The sequence below is a fragment of the Salvia splendens genome, chromosome 7 (genome assembly GCF_004379255.2).
Source record: "Salvia splendens isolate huo1 chromosome 7, SspV2, whole genome shotgun sequence".
Classification (NCBI taxonomy): domain Eukaryota; kingdom Viridiplantae; phylum Streptophyta; class Magnoliopsida; order Lamiales; family Lamiaceae; genus Salvia; species Salvia splendens.
The window spans coordinates 5,038,608-5,056,704 of record NC_056038.1 but is presented as its reverse complement, the minus strand read 5'-3'; the positions used below and the strand labels follow the sequence as shown (position 1 = coordinate 5,056,704).

Here is an 18,097-nt window from a genome sequence, read left to right as displayed (position 1 = left end):
GCTTGGTAATGATTAATTCAAACCCTTATATCATGAGTCATCCATCACACCTACAAAATTATTATTGCACCATGCCAGCCCCAAAACATTTTTTCAAGATTGGCAACTATGCTTCCTAGGAACTGAGTTTTCATTCCTCTATATGTAGCTAAAATTCATTATTATGATATGCACTACAATAACCATCCAATAATCTTTAAATAACCTTAGCTGTGATATTGACCCATTAAAATTAGTACATTGATTCCTTCTATCCATAACAAATATTCATATTTATGTAATGTAATTTACCTATAAACTTTTATCAAATTTTAATTTTACTTCTGATTTTATAGCCAAACTATTGATTCGTTATGATTTCAGCACGAACATAGTTTAACGACTTACTCAAGTCACACTGTCAGACATCAACTAATTAAAACGATGCTATGTTTAAGGCGATGAAACAATATACTAAGTTAAATAATACTTATGATTTATATTAAATCATGTTGATGCTAAAATCTTGATTGATTAATATAATAATTTATAAATAAATTTTAAAATCGATAAATAAAACCAAAATTTGACGAAAGGTTAGAAATTTACTAACAAATACGCCATTTGTTTATGGAAATTTTCATTTTAACGATGTATGTCATGTTTTCTACTAATAATGTTTCTATCATTTAAATTTTTTTTTTGTAAAGTAGTAATACTGTATTAATTTTGTAAATATTCGTATTAAAATATTTCCCTAATTTGTCTTGCAATTGCCGCAGATCACAGCCATGACAAAGCGGCCCCCTGTTCCGCAATCAACATTTAATCCAATTGGGCCATCCTCTCATCCACCGTCTCTCCCATGCACCATCACCGCAGTGGATAACCAACACTCCTCATGAAAAAACCTTTTAATTTTCCCTAAAGTAAAACAATGCAAATGTACTTACTTTTTTTCCCATTAAAGTCCAATTGTACAGTTCAGACACAAAGCCCACATTCTATCTTCTTTACCCTATCTCCCTCACTGCTCAAAACCCCTTTTCCCTTTTTTTCATTTTTTCTCTAAAATTGAAACTGATTCCCTCTGCAAAACCCCCCAATGACTTGAAAAGTGTTTTAAGGTAACGCGTTCGTCCCACCATTTCTGAGGTGCAATCTAATTTTCATCTTCATTTCTGTGTTTTTTCTGCAAAAGTTAACATTTTTTTTTGCATTTTAAATTTTTTTTGTGCCCTCTGCATGTTCGTGTTTGTCTATATCTTTCATTTCGAGTTATCTGTTTCATTTCAGACTGAATAGGTTTTAGGTTTTGTGTTTGTGAGTGGGGAAATGGATTTTTGGATTGTGTATTTTTTGAATATGAATATTTCATTTCGCTTTTTTGCGGATTTCTTTATGTTTTTTCGTGAAATATGTTAGGCATTTGTTATTATATTAGGTAAACTGTCCTGACTTTTCCTCCTAAAATTCCCCCTTTTTTGTTTTATTTCCATTTGATTTTCTAAGGAAAATGGGGCTAGTTTTCGTTTATTTTCGAAGGCTTAGTATAGATTATAGCGTTAATAAGAATTTAAAGTTTTTTTAATCCGTGAGTTGAGACGACAGGATTTTTAATTTTAATTTTTTGTAAAGAAAAGAAAGATATTGTTTTTTGTAAAAGGAAGGAAAGATAATTTTTTGTACTATTATTATTGATTTTTAGCGCTTTTAAGCACTAAGTTTAAATCTTGTATACCGCCTTATATACATCTATTTAGCTAATTTTTTTAATCTCCACATCCATTTTTTTAATAATAATAATAATAAATAATAATAATAATAATAATAATAATAATAATAATAATAATAATAATAATAATAATAATAATAATAATAATAATAATAATAATAATAATTTGGTCATACATTATCAGACTTGTGTCAAATTCAGTCACTCTATTATCCACAGAATGAATCTCATCCATTTTAAGGATAATTTTCGCCCAAATTTGTCTTATAAAATCTTGAAATATATTATTACTATAGAATCTTCATAGTTATATTTTTCTGTGTTTGGATTCTTGATATTGACAATATATGGGTGTGCTTTTGTTGTTATAGTGTTGAGCGTCAGGCCTAATAGATTGTGCTTATGAATAATAGTCAGAACATGGCTGAAGTTGATCCTTATCGCTGCTGGGATGGAGCTATTGATGGAGACGATGAGTTGGACAATATGCTTGGTAGCATCCTTGACTTTCCAGATTTTCCGATGGAGGGTTTGGAGGGGGCCGATTGGGATGCTAGTAAGTCGCAGTATCTAGGGCCTATTCCGATGGACGTGCTAATGGGGCAGCCAACGGTTGCTCAAACCAAAGTCGACACGGGGGCTCCAGTTTTCATGCAGCCTATTCCCATGGACGTGCTAATGGGGCAGCCAGCGGTTGCTCAAACCAAAGTCGAGACGGAGCCCCCAGTTTTCATGCGTAAACCTGATGCTCTTGTGAGTTGCTTTTCATTCAGCTCTGTCTTTCGTTTCAAGAATTGGTGAATTGTTTGATTGAAATTTTCGATTGCTTACACAAGTTTTTGTGCATGCACGTTGTATAAATAATATAGTAGTTACATGATAACTTAGTTAATTATGTATACGATGATGAGTCAAAAGCATGAGATATCCATTGTTATACTAATTGTCTACCTGCTGGTTTACCTAATCTCGTTTGGCTCGTTTTTGGTTTGTATGCATCCTACACACTAATTTTGGGAAAAAACAAAAATGAGTCTACAATGTGGATTATAAGGTATCACTATTTTTCTAAGTAGCTCTAAGAGTTGATGGGCTCTGTTTACTTCCCTTGTATCTGATATTGCAATTCTACAACTTTGATTTTTCTACTTTGTGGTTTTTTTCTTGTTTTCCCCCGAATGCTGATCACATAAAGATTGATGCTACTTCCCAGGAAAAGCAGCATTCCTACTGGTTCAGTGATGATGCCTCTGGCTCGTGTATTCGTCAACAGAACAAATCCGTGGAGGTGCAAGAGACTGTCACGTTTCAGTCACAAAGCCCAGTATCCGTGCTTGAAAGCAGCATCTCCTCGTCGACTGGGAAGAGCTTGCTTAAGCCTCATCCAGCCAAGCGAGCAAGATCCAAACGGGCTAGACCAACTGGCATGAGTCCATGGCTCGTAATATCACCCGTTCTCCCCACCTCTTCCAGAAAGACTTGCAATGCAAAGAAAACAAGGGAGAGGAGAAAGAAATCAACTCATCCACCATTCGCCCCCAAGCAAATGATGGAAGACTCGTCTCAGTCATCTGATTATTCACAGCCAGCAAATGCAGCAGCTCAACAGCGTCCCATTAAAAAATGCACTCACTGTGAAATAACGAAAACCCCACAATGGAGGGAGGGCCCATTGGGGCCAAAGACGCTCTGCAATGCATGCGGTGTCCGTTACCGATCCGGCCGCCTATTCCCGGAGTACCGTCCAGCAGCGAGTCCAACATTCGTGTCAACTCTACACTCCAACTCCCACAAGAAGGTGATAGAGATGAGGAACAAAGGTAAGAAAATGGAGCAGCCCTCGATGTCTCCACAGCTCGAATTCATCCCAGTGAGTAGCTATCTGCTTGATCCTATTTGCTGAAACAGAGTGCTCTGTTTTAGTTAGGTAACCAATTTAGTCAGTCCTAGCCTTTGTTTTAGTTCTCCTCCGGTTTTGAGGTTTGTTTTTCTTGCTGTGACTTGGGTAGAATCTTGTAAAAAATCGAGTCGAGTTGAGTCCAGCCTAGGTTAGGATAATTTTCACTGTATTAGTGTCGTGAAGAAGCTGGTGGTAAGAATAGAGAGTTTCATTATGTTATGATGATACTATTTGTCTTCTTTGAAAAGTTAAGCCAATTTTCCTTATTAAGATTCTTTCACTTGTTACCAATTTATGAAGAACTAATTCATACTTTGCTAAAGTTTGTTTATTATGTATAGGGTGGATGCTATTATTTTCATTATCAACAGTTACTCCACAAAACATGTTTAGTTACTTAAAATCAAGAGTTGACAACCCTACAGTTGCTCCTAATCTCTCCATCCCCTCCGGTTAGGGGGGCGATATTTCCCATCTTGATCATCGCGTTCGCGAAGTCGCAAAAGAAAACTGCAGAGTTGTTACTGTAGAGCTGCGCGATGGCTTTGGTCGCTGAATCGTTGGCAACCAGCACTTGGTCAGACTGCAGAATTCCTCTCCCTTTCAACAGATTCCCGAAGTAATTTCTGTCGAAAAGGTCTCTGGATCTGTTGTCGAGCGCCACAGTGTTGTTGCCGCCGCTGTTGACGGGGCATGCGGACTGGAGCTCCGGGATCAGGCTGCTGTCCAGCGTGGGGTCGGGCGCGCCACTGCCGCTGAAGTTGGACAATCTGTTGCTGAAGAGCGCGCACTTTGTTAAGCCGATCGTGTGACCGCCTGGGATCATTATTCTTTTTATAGTTATTGTAGATCGCGATGCAATAAAATATGAGATCAGAAAGTAAGAAATTGTTTGACCTGATAAAGCAACTACGTCTGTGATGTTTAGGCCAAGCGCGTCGAATTTGGAAATGATTGAATCGAGAGACTCGAAGGGGGAAGGAAGACCATTGGCTGCTGTTTGGTTTGCAAATACTCCGTCTCTTCTTCCCAATAATACATTCCATGTTGGGCCTCCACTCTACATGGAGTCGCAATTTTCTCATTCGTATGTACAAAATGTGATGCTCAAATTGACATTATCTCATTTAAACAAATAAAAAAACGAAAAAGAAAAGAAAGCAAAAGAAAAGAAATATTTTACTAAAAGAACATCGTTTAAGCATCACCAAAAGGCATTTTATGCGAATGCGATGATAGGATAATACTGAAAATTTAATTGCATGATTTAATATTTCATTTTCAAATTTTCTAAAAATGACAGATTTCTCCATAGTTCTTTAACATTTGTATCAATTTGTATTAAAATTCTGTCATCTACTATCAAGTATACTATTGGTGGTGCACAGAGGTAGTATCGTAATACTATGATTACTATCAATTAATCACATTATATAACAGTTGATGTGGATTACTACCAAATTGCATGTAGTAATGTGCTGAATACATTTCATCAAATACTTAGAAAGCTAATGCACAATCACTCACCAACACAACCGAGTCTCGTGCAGCTATGGTGAGAATATCTGCACACGAAACGACGCCACGGCATGCAGTCTCCACTGCACTTTTGATTGTGTCAATCACTTCATATCCTCTAGCTGAATTCAAGTTAGGGAGAGCAAACTTCTCTCCATCACTTCCATCCAACAACACCGACCCATCGCACCCCTAAAATGACATCATCGATATACATTCAATCAAAATATAATAAGACACTTATATGATGATATCGCTTACTAACATTGACGAAGCAGTCGTGGAAATGGAGGCGAAGCAAAGAAGCAGCCATTCTCATCTCGTTCTTTATCGCGTTCCTAACCTCTCGTCGCACAATGTTTAGTAAGTTGGGGCAACTTTTAGAGTAAAAATCTGAACTTAGTTGGGACCGGACAACCACACACAGCATTAAAAAGGCCACAACCCTAAGTTTGTAAAACTTGTCCATGATGTTTGAGCCAGCTATCTTGGTTTATTTCAAGTGTTGATTAATTGTGTCAATATATAGGCAAAAGATTTAGTTCAAATTAGTGTGGGATGACTTCAAAAGCTAATACATTCTATTTATTATTACATAAAATGGAAGATTGACAAGACATTGCATGTTGCTAATGTTCGTTATATTTCACTCGTGTGTGGCGGCCGGCGGCAAGTGCTCCAACTACTTGACTAATTATGAAATCTTTTTTATGTGATGATAACTTAAATTATCACTGTAGCATCATTGTGGGATTAGATTTTTTGTGTAAAGAAAACAGAATTACAGCATGCTTATTATAGCATGCATGAATAATGGGATGGATTTTTAATATAGCAAGCTGAGACAATTCGAATTTTGCAGGATTCTACATTTGATTCCACTTGAGGCCAATCAGTGTGTTTTCATATTATTTTCTATGTTATCGTTTGACTACCTTATTTTAGTTATACTACCTTTTGAGAGTGGGCATAGTGACACAACTGGGATATTTTAATTGAATTGGTACATTGTATCTCTCTACTAACAAAGTGTGGCCATCCCAGCTCCAAAAAATGAGCTTTACATAACTGAAAATTATACTCCGTACATATTTGTGTATAATTTTGCTAAAAACTGTAGGAAGTAAACAAGGCTGAGAGTTGAACAAATTTACAGCAAAGATTCACAAGATAATCAACTTAATACTTTTCCGTAAACAGTCTGCAAAATTCAAATGGCATCGGTCGACAATCTTGAAACCTGAAGAACCGAAAACCTGATATGATGGTACCAATCCATACAGAAGTTAAAATATGATAGCGGTTTCTTCTCTACACCTGTTCGAAAAACGGGAGTCGTATTGATATCAATTAAGAAACTATACATGCATATATTATATAACCTGAAGACATCATCCACTTGATGAAGAATTCTATGACATATATAGTATGATGTTACACAAGGATGAATACTGTGTTTACTTTTGCGAGAACGAAGGAACTAAACAAGAATACTAGTATGAAAGAGGAGAAGAATCCCCACAGTAAAAAAAAAATACTAGTAAAACAAACTTACACAACTGAACTGACTGTGACAATAAATAACCACTGACATCAATGTCGTAGCCTGTCTATTTGATCCGACTCTAACAAAAATATACTGTACATACTTTCTCCTCGTTAGCACTTGAATACAGGATGGGATCACTGTATTGTGGCTGCAGGTTCAAGATTGACAGTAACTCATCCTGTACTTACTCCAACACTGCAACCTCCTGGTCGACTCTCCAATAGTTGGCGTCATTGAATTCCTTCATTCCAGCACCGTCATCTACATCCTCCTTTTCTGGTTTCTTTGGACTGGTGTTCCTTTTCAGCGGCCCAGCTTCACCGACAATGCCTTCCTTGAGAGCCTGTTCCATAGCCTTCTCAGTACCCTCCATTTCCACGCCCACGAATTCAACATCCTCTTCAAACAAAGAGGGCACACTTTTCTGACTCGGAGTGGTTTTAGCCAAACCATCACAGACATCTATAGGACTGATTCCATTGGGTACAGGTTCTCCACTTGAAGTGGGATAGATAGGAGCTGCAGTATCCTCAACTGAGTTCATAACATTTTCTGTGATGTTTTTATTGTCATCAAATGGATTAACACCAGATCCACCAACTTGAAAATCAGACCCCTCTCCCCATGCTACCCACTCAGGTATTGGTCTGTCTCCAAAAGGGTCGTTGTTGTCTGGTGACTCAAAGCGAAAGAAACCCAAGTCATTAGAAGCACCAGTTTTCTCAGCCATGGTAACTGAGTCCCCATCATCCCTGGAGTTGTTAGCACCAAATCCATCAAAGCCATTTGCCTGAAAACTAGACGATCCATTCGGAGAAGACCTACTCTCTGTCATTTCCTCATCCTCTCCAACCATAACCTCATCATCACTGCTGCTGTTACCACCATTTGTTATTCCATTCAAATTAATATCATCCATCATGTCAGAGGATGAGGTATCCATTCGCACATCACCGCCATTTCTGTCATCTTGGAAGGCGAACCAGTTGGAATTTGTGAACAGGCTGCAGAAAATTAAAACCTCATTTATTAACAATCCCTCATAAAATTAGACTGCCAGGTAGGTATGGTCTTATAATGTCGAGAAGCTTTTTCCGACCATTTATATATTCTCAATTCCTTATACCTTACAATTCACAAACACCTTATGAATATGTACATGGCAGAATATTAAGAGTTTTGACTTAAGACAAGCAACAACCAGTGGAAAAGAAAATTCCAAAACTAACTGCCGAATCTGAGCAACCCAGGTATATAATATAGAGATTTTATCAGGGCGGTGCTACTAAATTTACTGAGACAAAAAGTTAACAGACTACTAACCTCCCTTGATCATCACCCAACCTTAGGGATGAGATTACAACCTCAGCAGATTCATCATCAAAGTAAACCTACACGTCCAAATTTTGAGATATGAGCACTGAGAAAATCATTTAGACAAGCACAAGCAAAATAATAAAGTATAATCCTGATTCCATGGAGCTAGAGACTTGAAATAGAAGGGCTCCATCTTTCCAGCTATGCAATGAGAGTAGGGATGTCAATGTAGCCCGCAACCCGTGGGCCGGTCCGAATAGCCCGCCAAATTTACAGGGTTAGGGCTGAAAATTTCCAGCCGATAAAATTACAGCCCGATTAACCCGCAACCCGTTAGGGCTAGACCTGAAAAGCCGATGGGCTGGCCCGGAAACCCGATAAAATTTCTATCGTTCTATTTATTTGACTCTAATTCGACACTTCATTGGTTATTTATAATATAGATTACTAAAAAAATAACTTTCAATTTTATATATTAAATATACTCCCTCTGTCCCATTAGAAATGAAACGTTTTCCTTTTTGGTCTGTCCCATTAAAAATGAAACGTTTCTAAAAATGGAAACAATACTCCCTCTACTTTTTCTTCTCTCTCTTCATTAACTCACAAAACAACACTACATAAAATCCCGTGCCGAAAAGCAAATGTTGCATATTTAATGGGACGGAGGGAGTATAAATTATATATTAAATTTTTATTAACATAATAATAGATATATAAATTAGAAACTTCAAATTCACAAAAAAATATATTTAAATTTCTAAAACATGCTTTAAAATTTCTTGATGTATATGTTTGAGTTTAAGCATATATCTCAAATTTATCATAATTAAATATTTTACATTTTATAAATATAACTAATTTTCACCATTATTTATTGGATTGATCGCATGTTAATTTTATCGGTGGCAACCCGATTAGCCCGCTGGCCTAGCCCGAAACCCGAGCTTTTAGGGTTAGGGTTGAACTTTTATAACCCAAAAAAATACAACCCGATTAGCCCGCACCCGATTGACCCGCAACCCGAATAGGGTTGGTCCGAAACTCGGTGGGCTGGCCCAATTGACATCCCTAAATGAGAGAATACTGAAGTAAACAGAATGCAGATTACCTCATCATCACGATCGAAAGATCCATGACCCTGTAAGTATGAAAATCATAAATAGATCTTAAAGACATCATATAAGAATATTAGAAAAAAAATATTAGTAACTCCCTGTTTATAAATTTACCTCATTATCATCATTGTCATATATGCTGTATCTAAATGCCTGGCTTAAATTGTTTGCAAGTGCAGCAACATCATAATCTCTATCCTGAACATCTTCCTCATCACTATCCCTAGTTCTGTCCTGCAATGCAGTTGGTCTCCTGCAAATATGTAAAGAATAATTGATTTCGGATCAGAGCAATCTAAAGACACTTCGCTAGCAGGAGTTAGTCTCCAAAAAAAAGGAAAAAAAATCAAATTATGTCTTTGAGGGCTTGCAATGTCTAAAACCTGCATGCAGGTATCTTACGGAAACCGAAGGTATTCAAAGAGACGAGGGTTAGACTGATGTCGTAACAGTGAGAATTAAATACTTTAACAAACTATAAAGAGCAGAAATTTGTCATTACTCTTAGTCATTTAAGTTTGACCCAAGGGTGCGGTTAATAAGTGGATAAGACAAAAGGTAACAATGTTGCCGAGTTAAAGCAACTGCAAAACATGACTAAAGAGTCTTACCCACAAGCCCATCGATATACATTTTCGACCACATTACGCTCTTGTAAGATAGTACTCTGCCACTCACTCCACTCATTGTTTTCCTGAAGCAAATAGAAAACATATTGATTAAAGACTCACATAGCACATAAGAAAAATGTGAATTGTGTCGAGCATATTTGTGTTAAACAGATTTAGTGCAAATGTGCAATGCCTTCAGAATGCAATCATCGGAAGTTGGGAGTGGTGGTCATCCATCTAAAACGAGTATTAAACATGTTACTGGCCTGAAGATGCTTCAGAATGCGATCATCGATGTTTCCCAGATGAATAAGTTTATTTGATATCCGAGTCAAATGTCCAAAATATCCTGCTCGAGGGGCCCATTTTCCAGGTGCTGGTGAAGTTGGCTGCATTATCATAGCATCACCACAGCAAATCACACATCAAACTCAAAATAAAAAATAATGACAGAGGCAACATGAAAAAAGTGCACACTCAAAAAGACAGCCCATTTGCCATGCTAAACAAAGTATCGAAACATGACAGGAAACTTGATGGTGGTGGTGAAGTTTGCTGCATTCTCATAGCATCGCCACAGCAAACCACACATCAAACTCAACATAAAAATAATAATGACAGAGGCAACATGAAAAAGGTCCACACTCAAAAGGATGGTCTGTTTATTATGCCAAACAAAGCATTGAAACATGACAGGAAACTAGATGGTCCTTTGAATGATTACATGCGCACAAAACACCCCCAAATATTCAACATCTTTAACACACAATTACGGATTACCTGACTATGTGTCCCAGAAAGTGTTGGAGTTTTTTCTATATTAAGAATTTTTCCAACCAAGTTACAGTCCATGAGAAGATGGTCAACAATCACATCATTTTTGTTTTCCAAGCAAGAATATATGATGCTCTCCACGTGATGATGCAAAGCATTATTAAATGGATACCTGTACCAAGACACCAATGAAAACAATATTAATGTCGAACTCCTGATACCTAGTTCTGCTAATGATGAGATTAAAGAAACTTATGTCGCATAAACTAGTGTTTGTTGCTAATATGGTACAAACAGATAGCAGTAAATAACAATCTTACTCAAAAAACAGATCAATTACTCTCTGAATAGTCCCAGAGACTACCAATTCCTTCTCTGCAACCCCACTGCCAGTTTTTAGCAGCACAGCAAGAAATTCTACAATCTAAAACAGGAATTACAATTCAGATAATCTGAAAAATGGCCAAGTAAAGGAGACAAAAGGGGTAATTGAAAAAGAGGAGGGGAAGCAGTAGCTTTATATGTCAAAGAAAAGTACATAATGTGTCTTCTATGAAAATGACTGACATTATGCAAGCAAAAACCACAAAGGTTGAGCCAGAGAAAGTTCTTGAAAATCTATCAAGACTAAAATAATGTGCCTTCTATGAAAATGATTACAAACAATGAAACAGCCACCTTATATTCAAGGGTAATTTAGGATCAAATGGAGCAAATATATATATCAAAGGCAAATATTCATTAAAGCATGTCATTTAACCTTCAGACGATGTTTTCCAAGAGGCGGCTTCAATTCACCATATGTTGTGGGCAAAATATTCTCATCAGATGTAACATTCAGAAGCATCAACAGCTCACCTGAACAAAGATAATTACATCATGGAAATTCAGAAACAACAAGCATGTGCCAATAAAAGTTTAACTAGCTAAGATATGGTAATCATCAACATTATCAATGCGGAAAATTCCAGATGTCAGGAACTTAGGATGACAAAAGTCCAATTCAATAAAATAATTGAATCACAAAAATGAAGAAACATTGGTCAAAACTGTAATAAAAGTGCAGACCCAGATAAACACAAACACTCATGAGTTATGACCAATGACGAATGACCAATGGCCATGACAACAGCGACCAGAAAAGCACGGCCAATGAAATCCTAGTGATTCACCGATCTCTCAAGGATTGTACATCACTCAAAAAATAGAAAAGGAACAAAACCAATGACTTAAAATAGAATGCCAACTGGATAACATGAGAACATATGAAAAAAGTTATATATTCCTAGATATGCTACAACTGACCTAGTTTTGGAAGCATGGCACATACAGTATCAGGATCCGCATTTATTGGCGATTCACATGCATGTTGACCTCTGAAAGAGTACATTAGTGGTGAAGGAAGTGATCTTTTGGGATCCAGTAACGAAATACAAACAGACAGTGAATGGACAAGAGCAGATTTCGACTGTGAATCTTCGAGTGCATGGCCAAAAATCCGTGCCACAAAACTGCATGTTTAGGAAGTTATTTAATGAACTTTTTTGTATCAGACTAAATAATTGTTCCAATTGTTGGAGATATTCAACTAAGCTCTACTGACCTTGGACTGGATAGTTTAGTGGCCAAAGGCGATGGTGCATTCCTGGTTATAGAACATAATGTTTCAGCTGCATTGGCATGTACTTCGGGTGTGTTCTGGAGGAGACAAGATATATACAATAATTAGATATTACAAGCATCAGACTGGTTAAGTCTATGGAACATCCCCCAAACATTAAATATCATAAAGGAATGTATATGATGCATAAGATATGCTGCAACAAAAAAAATGAGCAGAACCCAATATTAAGAATTTAAGATATTAGCCAACATTTAGAGAGGTGGAATAACTAACATAAACATTAGAACGTACTGATCTACATGATAGTTAAAATGGAAATAATGTGAAATTGGTTTGTTTGCTTAAAACCAAGTAACCAACTCCAGGTATTTTATCTTAATAAAGAAAAATAACCATTAGAAATGAAGCAATACTTGCTTGAGGAAAATTTACAACTGCAGCTCAGCTAAACAATAATCACAGAAGCCAGTGGAGCAGTACATTAAAGTTCTATAAGCAGATTGGTCTATAGGCCATAACATAGCAAGTTTTTCCCAATTAAAACAAACATGACCATAGTGGACCTTGTTTACTTATTCCATATTGTAGCAAAAAAAGTTGACAATCTATCAATTAAACCTGACGGCTCAGGAGAATAGAAGGCAGCAGTTACCAAACTAACTACTCCATATTGATCCCAGACATCATAATTATATCTAGAGACTCACCGAACTAGCATCATTTACTACATCAGCAGCAAACAATTCCTTTTATGTTAGATTGCAAGTTTTGAACTTACCAAGGTATTGAGCTTGTCCACAATCATTTCTAACAAGTTGCTATCTGTCAACCATTGCACAACATCCAAAGAACTTGGATATAAATGATCATCTGCACTAACAAGTCGCACCAACACCTGATAACAAGGAAAACTGATGAGAAGGGATGATAACCAACAAGCAGCAAGAGATAAATTGTCCATAAGGGTATGAGTATTTAGCAACCACAGTGTTCCAAGCAGAAGACAAAAAATAAATGAGAATCTACCTCCATGATTGATGTGATACCGATCAAATCAACCAGCTGCTGAAGAACATCTTGGTGGGCCTGCAAGCACATTTGTCATAATTCATTTTCAAAAAATACAAGGTGGAACAAGTCTCATATCTCATAATGTAATAGCAACATTCTTTAAGCAATCTACTTAAGCATACTTTGCATTAAATGAAGAATTCTATTGCACCCAAAATCCACTTGAATTGGCTAAAGGAAGCCCTTAGAACCAGCATTGTTGTGCTCAATTTGAGCATCCGCCATCAGTTTATTCAAAATCATTATAAGCTACATCAGTTTTATCAAAGAGTGGCCGGGATCTTGATGTAGAAACAAAAGTCATCAAAGTAAAGAAAGCAGATTTCTTCCTCAAATCTCACCATTTGAAATGGTTATACAATGTTTTTCTGGCCTTCATCACTTGAATATATCAAGTCAGCTATCAGGGAGAGATATTCTTAAGTAATCTCTCAGTCCATAATCCCAAAGTAACTTTTCAATATTTAGGACATGGAATTAACGAATCAAAACCTATATGAATAATGTAGGAATGAAGCTGCAACAGAAAGGCAAGCCAGTCCTCTCAAAAGAACCTTCCCCAGTCATGCAACTTCATTTATACTCCCTCCGTCCCACAAGAATATGCACTCTTTCCTTTTTAGTCCGTCCCACAAGAATATGGACTTTCTAATTTTGGAAAGTCTTTTTACTCTAATGAGGTGGGACCCATTCTCCACTAACAATACTTTAAATACTTTTTCTATCTACTTCTCTCTTATTTTAACAATTTTACATTAAAACCCGTGCCAAACCCAAAGTGCATATTATTTGGGGACTGACGGAGTATCATTTTATGTTATATTTCTAAATACCAACTTGATAGAGATAAAGTGCATGCCTGACTCAGGTAAATATGAAATCACACCAAATATAGAGCAGCCGTGAACATTGAGGTCATATCACTGAACTTCCTACAAACTATGCAACAATTAATGGAAATTCAGTTTTTCACTCAATAACCCTGAATGATTAAAGAATAAAAAACATATTTATAAAAATATGGCCCATAGAAGACCATAAAGAATCCAATTTGTAATGTTTCATTCCCCCATCAAAAGAAAATGGAAGAGCAAATAAAACTGGGAGGAGGAAAGGTTGCAGGAGAAACAAAATCAGGCATTTTGCTTTCAATAATTAGAGGCATGAGTATGACTAGCATGCATAACTTTCAAAATGCACAATGCATTACCTTAACATAATTCATTAGTGGGGCGGTCTTCCGTACCATTAGGCATACTGCAACCTGCACGGCCAGATATCACATCAAACAAGCTGGTTGGGTGGTGGTTAATCCACAGTAAATAATAAATTCTAATCAAATTTATAAGCCATAAATTCACACCTTGCTGAAGTATCCAGCCAACAATGCACTGTGAGGCCGGTTTGGTTCCAGAAAAGAGAAGAGTAAATGCATAAGCTGCAAGAAGAGATTAAATTGAACTATCATCTAGATATCAACTCCAAGGTGGAAATTAATTATATATTTTCATATACTCAGAAGGAATATCTAACCTCCTCTTCCTCCACCAAAGTCTTCAGAATGACATCAATTTCACATGTGAAAATTTCACACGCAACAAAAGGAAACCTACAGCATGGGGAGAAAGGATTTAGCCACAAATGAAACAGCTGAAGTACTAGAAAAAAAATGCCTCTACGTATGTCAGACTTCTATTCCCATCTGAGAGAAGAACCAAATAAGAAGATAAATTATGAAATATTTAAATTTGTTAGTATGTGAACTTACTTGAAAGTCCGTTTGCTATCTGCATCCTCTGGGGATTCTTCAACAATATATCGCACCAGCTGCTCAACCTGAGCTCTATCTCTCAAACTGAAACCAAAGATGTTAATGCAAAATCAACAGGTCAAGATTTCCAACGAAAGGTGAACAGATGCATTAATATTTGTGGTAAATGAGTAAGAGAGTCATGCAGGGCATACAAATTTATGAGGCGGCTGTTTAATGCTTTGCACTCCTGGATAATCTCCTCTTCATCCAAGAGCTCTTCCAGCGCAAAGTTTTCCTTGTCGAGCACAGACTCAACCTGAAGCAAGAATCATTTTGTCAGAACAGAGAACAAAGCCAAATGAAGACAAATAGAAGGACTAAGTGCACATTAGAGTTCAAGCCACACAAGCTTTTCTTAAAGAGACTTGAACTAAACATTGAGCGTCAATTACAATCTCTCAAGCCAATAAGTTGGAATGAAGCAAAGGTACAAGGCTAGAGTAGTGTAGCCACTAGAATACTAGATAGATGAGCACAAAGCAGAATCATCTTGATTCTTATATATGCAGCATAAAATGAAGAGGACTGTAGTTCTCGCACAGAAAAACTTGAGCTAATGCATTATCCATTAGGGTCGGATCCCTAAGAATCATATAGGCAAAATTTTGACAGACATAATTAGGTTGTACAAGTGCTAGAAATTTTGTATAGCCTTCATTTCAACTAATCTGTCACTAACCTCTTCTTTATCGTACTCACCATATCCTGTCAGCATGATATTTTGCATACAATCAAACGGGCAAGCATCTCACTGGTTTCAAAGTTTTTATTAATTGGTTAGTAGAAAATATGCTTATATTTCAATTATTTTTCCATTATATTGATTGTTTGACCTTGTGATAAATAGTGTGTTTAAAACTCCTTTTTTCCTAATTCCATTTATTATATTTCAAATATAAGAAAGAGACCAACTAGATTCAGCACATTTGAGGAACAATACAGAAGAATTCTTACTACACTCCGCTTTAGCATACAACTTTTCAGGACACAAATCCCATCCTCCGGAGTCCGGACCAACTTTAAGCAATTAGCCGATTAGAGCTAGGATTTAACTCTCATAAATAGGAAATCAGGTCAGTTTCATATTTTCCCTTACGAGCTAGCAAACTTCCGTATCATCCTGTTCTTGACCTATTGCATGAGTTGATCAGGATTGCATTTCAGGCTTCCCCTCAAATGAACCAGGTAAGTAAAATTGAAAAATGATTGACTCATCCCACAGCTATCCACTTGAACATATGTCAATTTGAGTGGCTTTGAGAAGATTATTTAACATTCCTTGTATTTTTCTATTAGCATTAAGCAAGCAGGGATATCAGAGAAATATTAGCTCACCGAGACACTGCAATTAATGATCTCCACAAGTTTGCCATCAACTTAGTTTTTGCATGAGTTTCATGAGAATCAGTCAAAGTAAATTATTAATTGGATATAAAGAAACCAAGAAAGCCTTTTTGGTTCAAAGCAGAACCAGAGGAGCGCTCTCTACCATCGAGAAGGTAAAACATCTCTCTGCCTCTATTGGAGGTGGTTGAGCATCCACTATAGGGAATATGGGGCGGACGCCCCGGAGGGGGCGACGACGGGGCAGCCTATAGTGGGAGGGACATCCGCCCCGAGGCGGACGAAAAAATGGGGGCGAGGACGGGGCGGTTGGGGCGAGGCGGGGCTATCTATAGTGGGGCGGCGGGGCGATAGGGGTCCGCCCCCTTGAATTTATTTTTATTTTTTTCAAAAATTTCCCCTATAAATACCACTCCTCCACCATCCATTTACCCCATTTTCACACACTCTCCTTCATTCACTATCTACACTTTCACACTCTAAAAATGCACGGTGGAGACGACGAATCTCCCGACTCGCACGAATCGGGATATGGCGGCAATCCTTCCCAGCCGTCGGGATTCGGCGGCTATTCGTCTCAGCCGTCGGGATATGGCGGCTATCCTTCTCAGCCGTCTGCGCTTGGCTGATGAGGGTCCTGGGGCAGCGGCGGCCAGCGGCAGCGAGGGAGACGGAGAAGGCGACGGAGAAGAGGAGGAGGAATCAGACTTCGCCACCGATTAGACGGTGGCGGCGTTTTTATTTGTATTTTTTTTTTACGTTCGTTGTATAATTTTACCTTTGCCAATACAACGAATATTCGGTCTTAATTACCTCGTTTTATAATTATTTCAATTCAGCTGATTTAAAAATGAAACGAAAAAATAAAATGAAAATTGGTTATAAAATTTCGGGGCTATTGGAAGTGTCCGCCTATAGTGAGGCTGTGGACAAAAAAATTGGGGCTATAGACAAAAAAGGGGGCGGGGCTATTGGGGAAGGCCGCCTATAGTGGATGCTCTAAGGTCATGCAACCACATGACGTAATATGATAAGTGGTTCATAGAACTAAAGAAAATCAATAAGTTAATTTACTAGTCAAACAAACACAAATGTGAAAAAACAAGTAATTAGCTGATAACTAGACCAGCAAAAGGTTTATGTTCCCCATCGAACCGCAGCTTAGATTTTCTACTAACCAACATGGAAAAAGGTAATTCAACACCAAAATCACTTCATGAATCATGAATCCGACTTAACCGATACAGATAGCTGAAAGAAAGGAAGCACCAACTCGTTCGGTTGACTTACAGGAGAAGAAGTAGAAAGAGCTGCGAGCTTCCAAAACATACTGTCTACGCATAAACAGGCGGGGAAATGGCCGTCTGGAGGTAACAGCTGGAGCAGCGGCGACGGCGAGCAGCTAGACAAGCAGAAGAAGCTGAACAGATCTGTAAACCAGTAATTGTGAGTCAGAAAAAGCAAGAATAGGAAGAGAAGGAGATGGTGTGAGGAGATTTGAAAGGAGGGGTTTAGGGGAAATTGGAGCGAAAGAGGAGTGGTGGGGGCAGGAAAACCCTAGTTTTGGGAGATTGAATGTGGAGAAGAAGCCGCAAAAGATCGAACCTACTTGACTTCTTTTCTTTCTTTTTTCGTTTTTCGTTTTTCGTTTTTTCGTTTTCCGTTATTATTATGCACTGAAATATGAGGGTCGCAACAATTGATCGTGTGTCTGTTAGTGTTAGTACTAGAGCACTATTAGTAA

General features: G+C 37.5%; 3 protein-coding genes across 7 annotated transcripts; 1 reads left to right on the top strand and 2 right to left on the bottom strand.

Moving 5' to 3' along the window:
• The first annotated feature begins 936 nt into the window (after nucleotides 1-936).
• Nucleotides 937-3,884, top strand: LOC121810966 (GATA transcription factor 11-like). 4 transcript variants are annotated; one of them, XM_042211716.1, is made up of 3 exons: nucleotides 937-1,106; nucleotides 2,128-2,467; nucleotides 2,928-3,884. In XM_042211716.1, exons 2-3 carry the CDS (start codon nucleotides 2,135-2,137, stop codon nucleotides 3,615-3,617), a joined length of 1,023 nt encoding a protein of 340 aa, XP_042067650.1. In that variant the 5' UTR covers nucleotides 937-1,106; nucleotides 2,128-2,134; the 3' UTR covers nucleotides 3,618-3,884. The 4 variants fall into 4 exon arrangements, with proteins under 4 accessions (XP_042067650.1, XP_042067648.1, XP_042067649.1 ...); XM_042211714.1 differs by having other exon boundaries at nucleotides 965-1,106; nucleotides 2,086-2,467; XM_042211715.1 differs by having other exon boundaries at nucleotides 965-1,134.
• Nucleotides 3,885-3,985: 101 nt separating this feature from the next.
• LOC121810968 (peroxidase N-like) lies at nucleotides 3,986-5,609 on the bottom strand. The gene is made up of 4 exons (XM_042211717.1): nucleotides 5,398-5,609; nucleotides 5,142-5,324; nucleotides 4,512-4,674; nucleotides 3,986-4,430 (listed from the first exon to the last, which is right to left on the bottom strand). The coding sequence occupies exons 1-4, from the start codon at nucleotides 5,599-5,601 to the stop codon at nucleotides 4,018-4,020; spliced, it is 963 nt and encodes a 320-aa protein (XP_042067651.1). The 5' UTR covers nucleotides 5,602-5,609; the 3' UTR covers nucleotides 3,986-4,017.
• Nucleotides 5,610-6,482: 873 nt separating this feature from the next.
• Nucleotides 6,483-18,041, bottom strand: LOC121741494 (serine/threonine-protein phosphatase 6 regulatory subunit 3-like). 2 transcript variants are annotated; one of them, XM_042134261.1, is made up of 20 exons: nucleotides 17,959-18,041; nucleotides 17,644-17,783; nucleotides 15,162-15,265; nucleotides 14,965-15,051; nucleotides 14,730-14,805; nucleotides 14,560-14,634; nucleotides 14,407-14,460; nucleotides 13,152-13,211; nucleotides 12,904-13,020; nucleotides 12,105-12,199; nucleotides 11,807-12,012; nucleotides 11,262-11,359; nucleotides 10,822-10,925; nucleotides 10,508-10,673; nucleotides 9,994-10,116; nucleotides 9,728-9,810; nucleotides 9,231-9,369; nucleotides 9,110-9,139; nucleotides 8,005-8,072; nucleotides 6,483-7,685 (listed from the first exon to the last, which is right to left on the bottom strand). In XM_042134261.1, the coding sequence occupies exons 2-20, from the start codon at nucleotides 17,680-17,682 to the stop codon at nucleotides 6,866-6,868; spliced, it is 2,544 nt and encodes an 847-aa protein (XP_041990195.1). In that variant the 5' UTR covers nucleotides 17,683-17,783; nucleotides 17,959-18,041; the 3' UTR covers nucleotides 6,483-6,865. The 2 variants fall into 2 exon arrangements, with proteins under 2 accessions (XP_041990195.1, XP_041990196.1); XM_042134262.1 differs by lacking the exon at nucleotides 17,959-18,041 and adding an exon at nucleotides 17,910-17,928.
• Between the last annotated feature and the right edge of the window lie 56 nt (nucleotides 18,042-18,097).

Bases quoted from the DNA above. Each gene is read 5' to 3' on its own strand.
- LOC121810968 (XM_042211717.1), bottom strand. From the start codon at position 5,601: ATGGACAAGTTTTACAAACTTAGGGTTGTGGCCTTTTTAATGCTGTGT. The intron at 5,325-5,397 runs GTTAGTAAGCGA...ATGTCATTTTAG, and splicing joins TCCACGACTGCTTCGTCAAT to GGGTGCGATGGGTCGGTGTT. The intron at 4,675-5,141 runs GTGAGTGATTGT...GACTCCATGTAG, and splicing joins CACGAGACTCGGTTGTGTTG to AGTGGAGGCCCAACATGGAA.
- LOC121810966 (XM_042211714.1), top strand. From the start codon at position 2,117: ATGAATAATAGTCAGAACATGGCTGAAGTTGATCCTTATCGCTGCTGG. The intron at 2,468-2,927 runs GTGAGTTGCTTT...GCTACTTCCCAG, and splicing joins TGCGTAAACCTGATGCTCTT to GAAAAGCAGCATTCCTACTG.
- LOC121741494 (XM_042134261.1), bottom strand. From the start codon at position 17,682: ATGTTTTGGAAGCTCGCAGCTCTTTCTACTTCTTCTCCT. The intron at 15,052-15,161 runs GTATGCCCTGCA...CTTTGGTTTCAG, and splicing joins AACAGCCGCCTCATAAATTT to TTTGAGAGATAGAGCTCAGG. The intron at 13,021-13,151 runs GTAGATTCTCAT...CCTTGTTATCAG, and splicing joins GTATCACATCAATCATGGAG to GTGTTGGTGCGACTTGTTAG.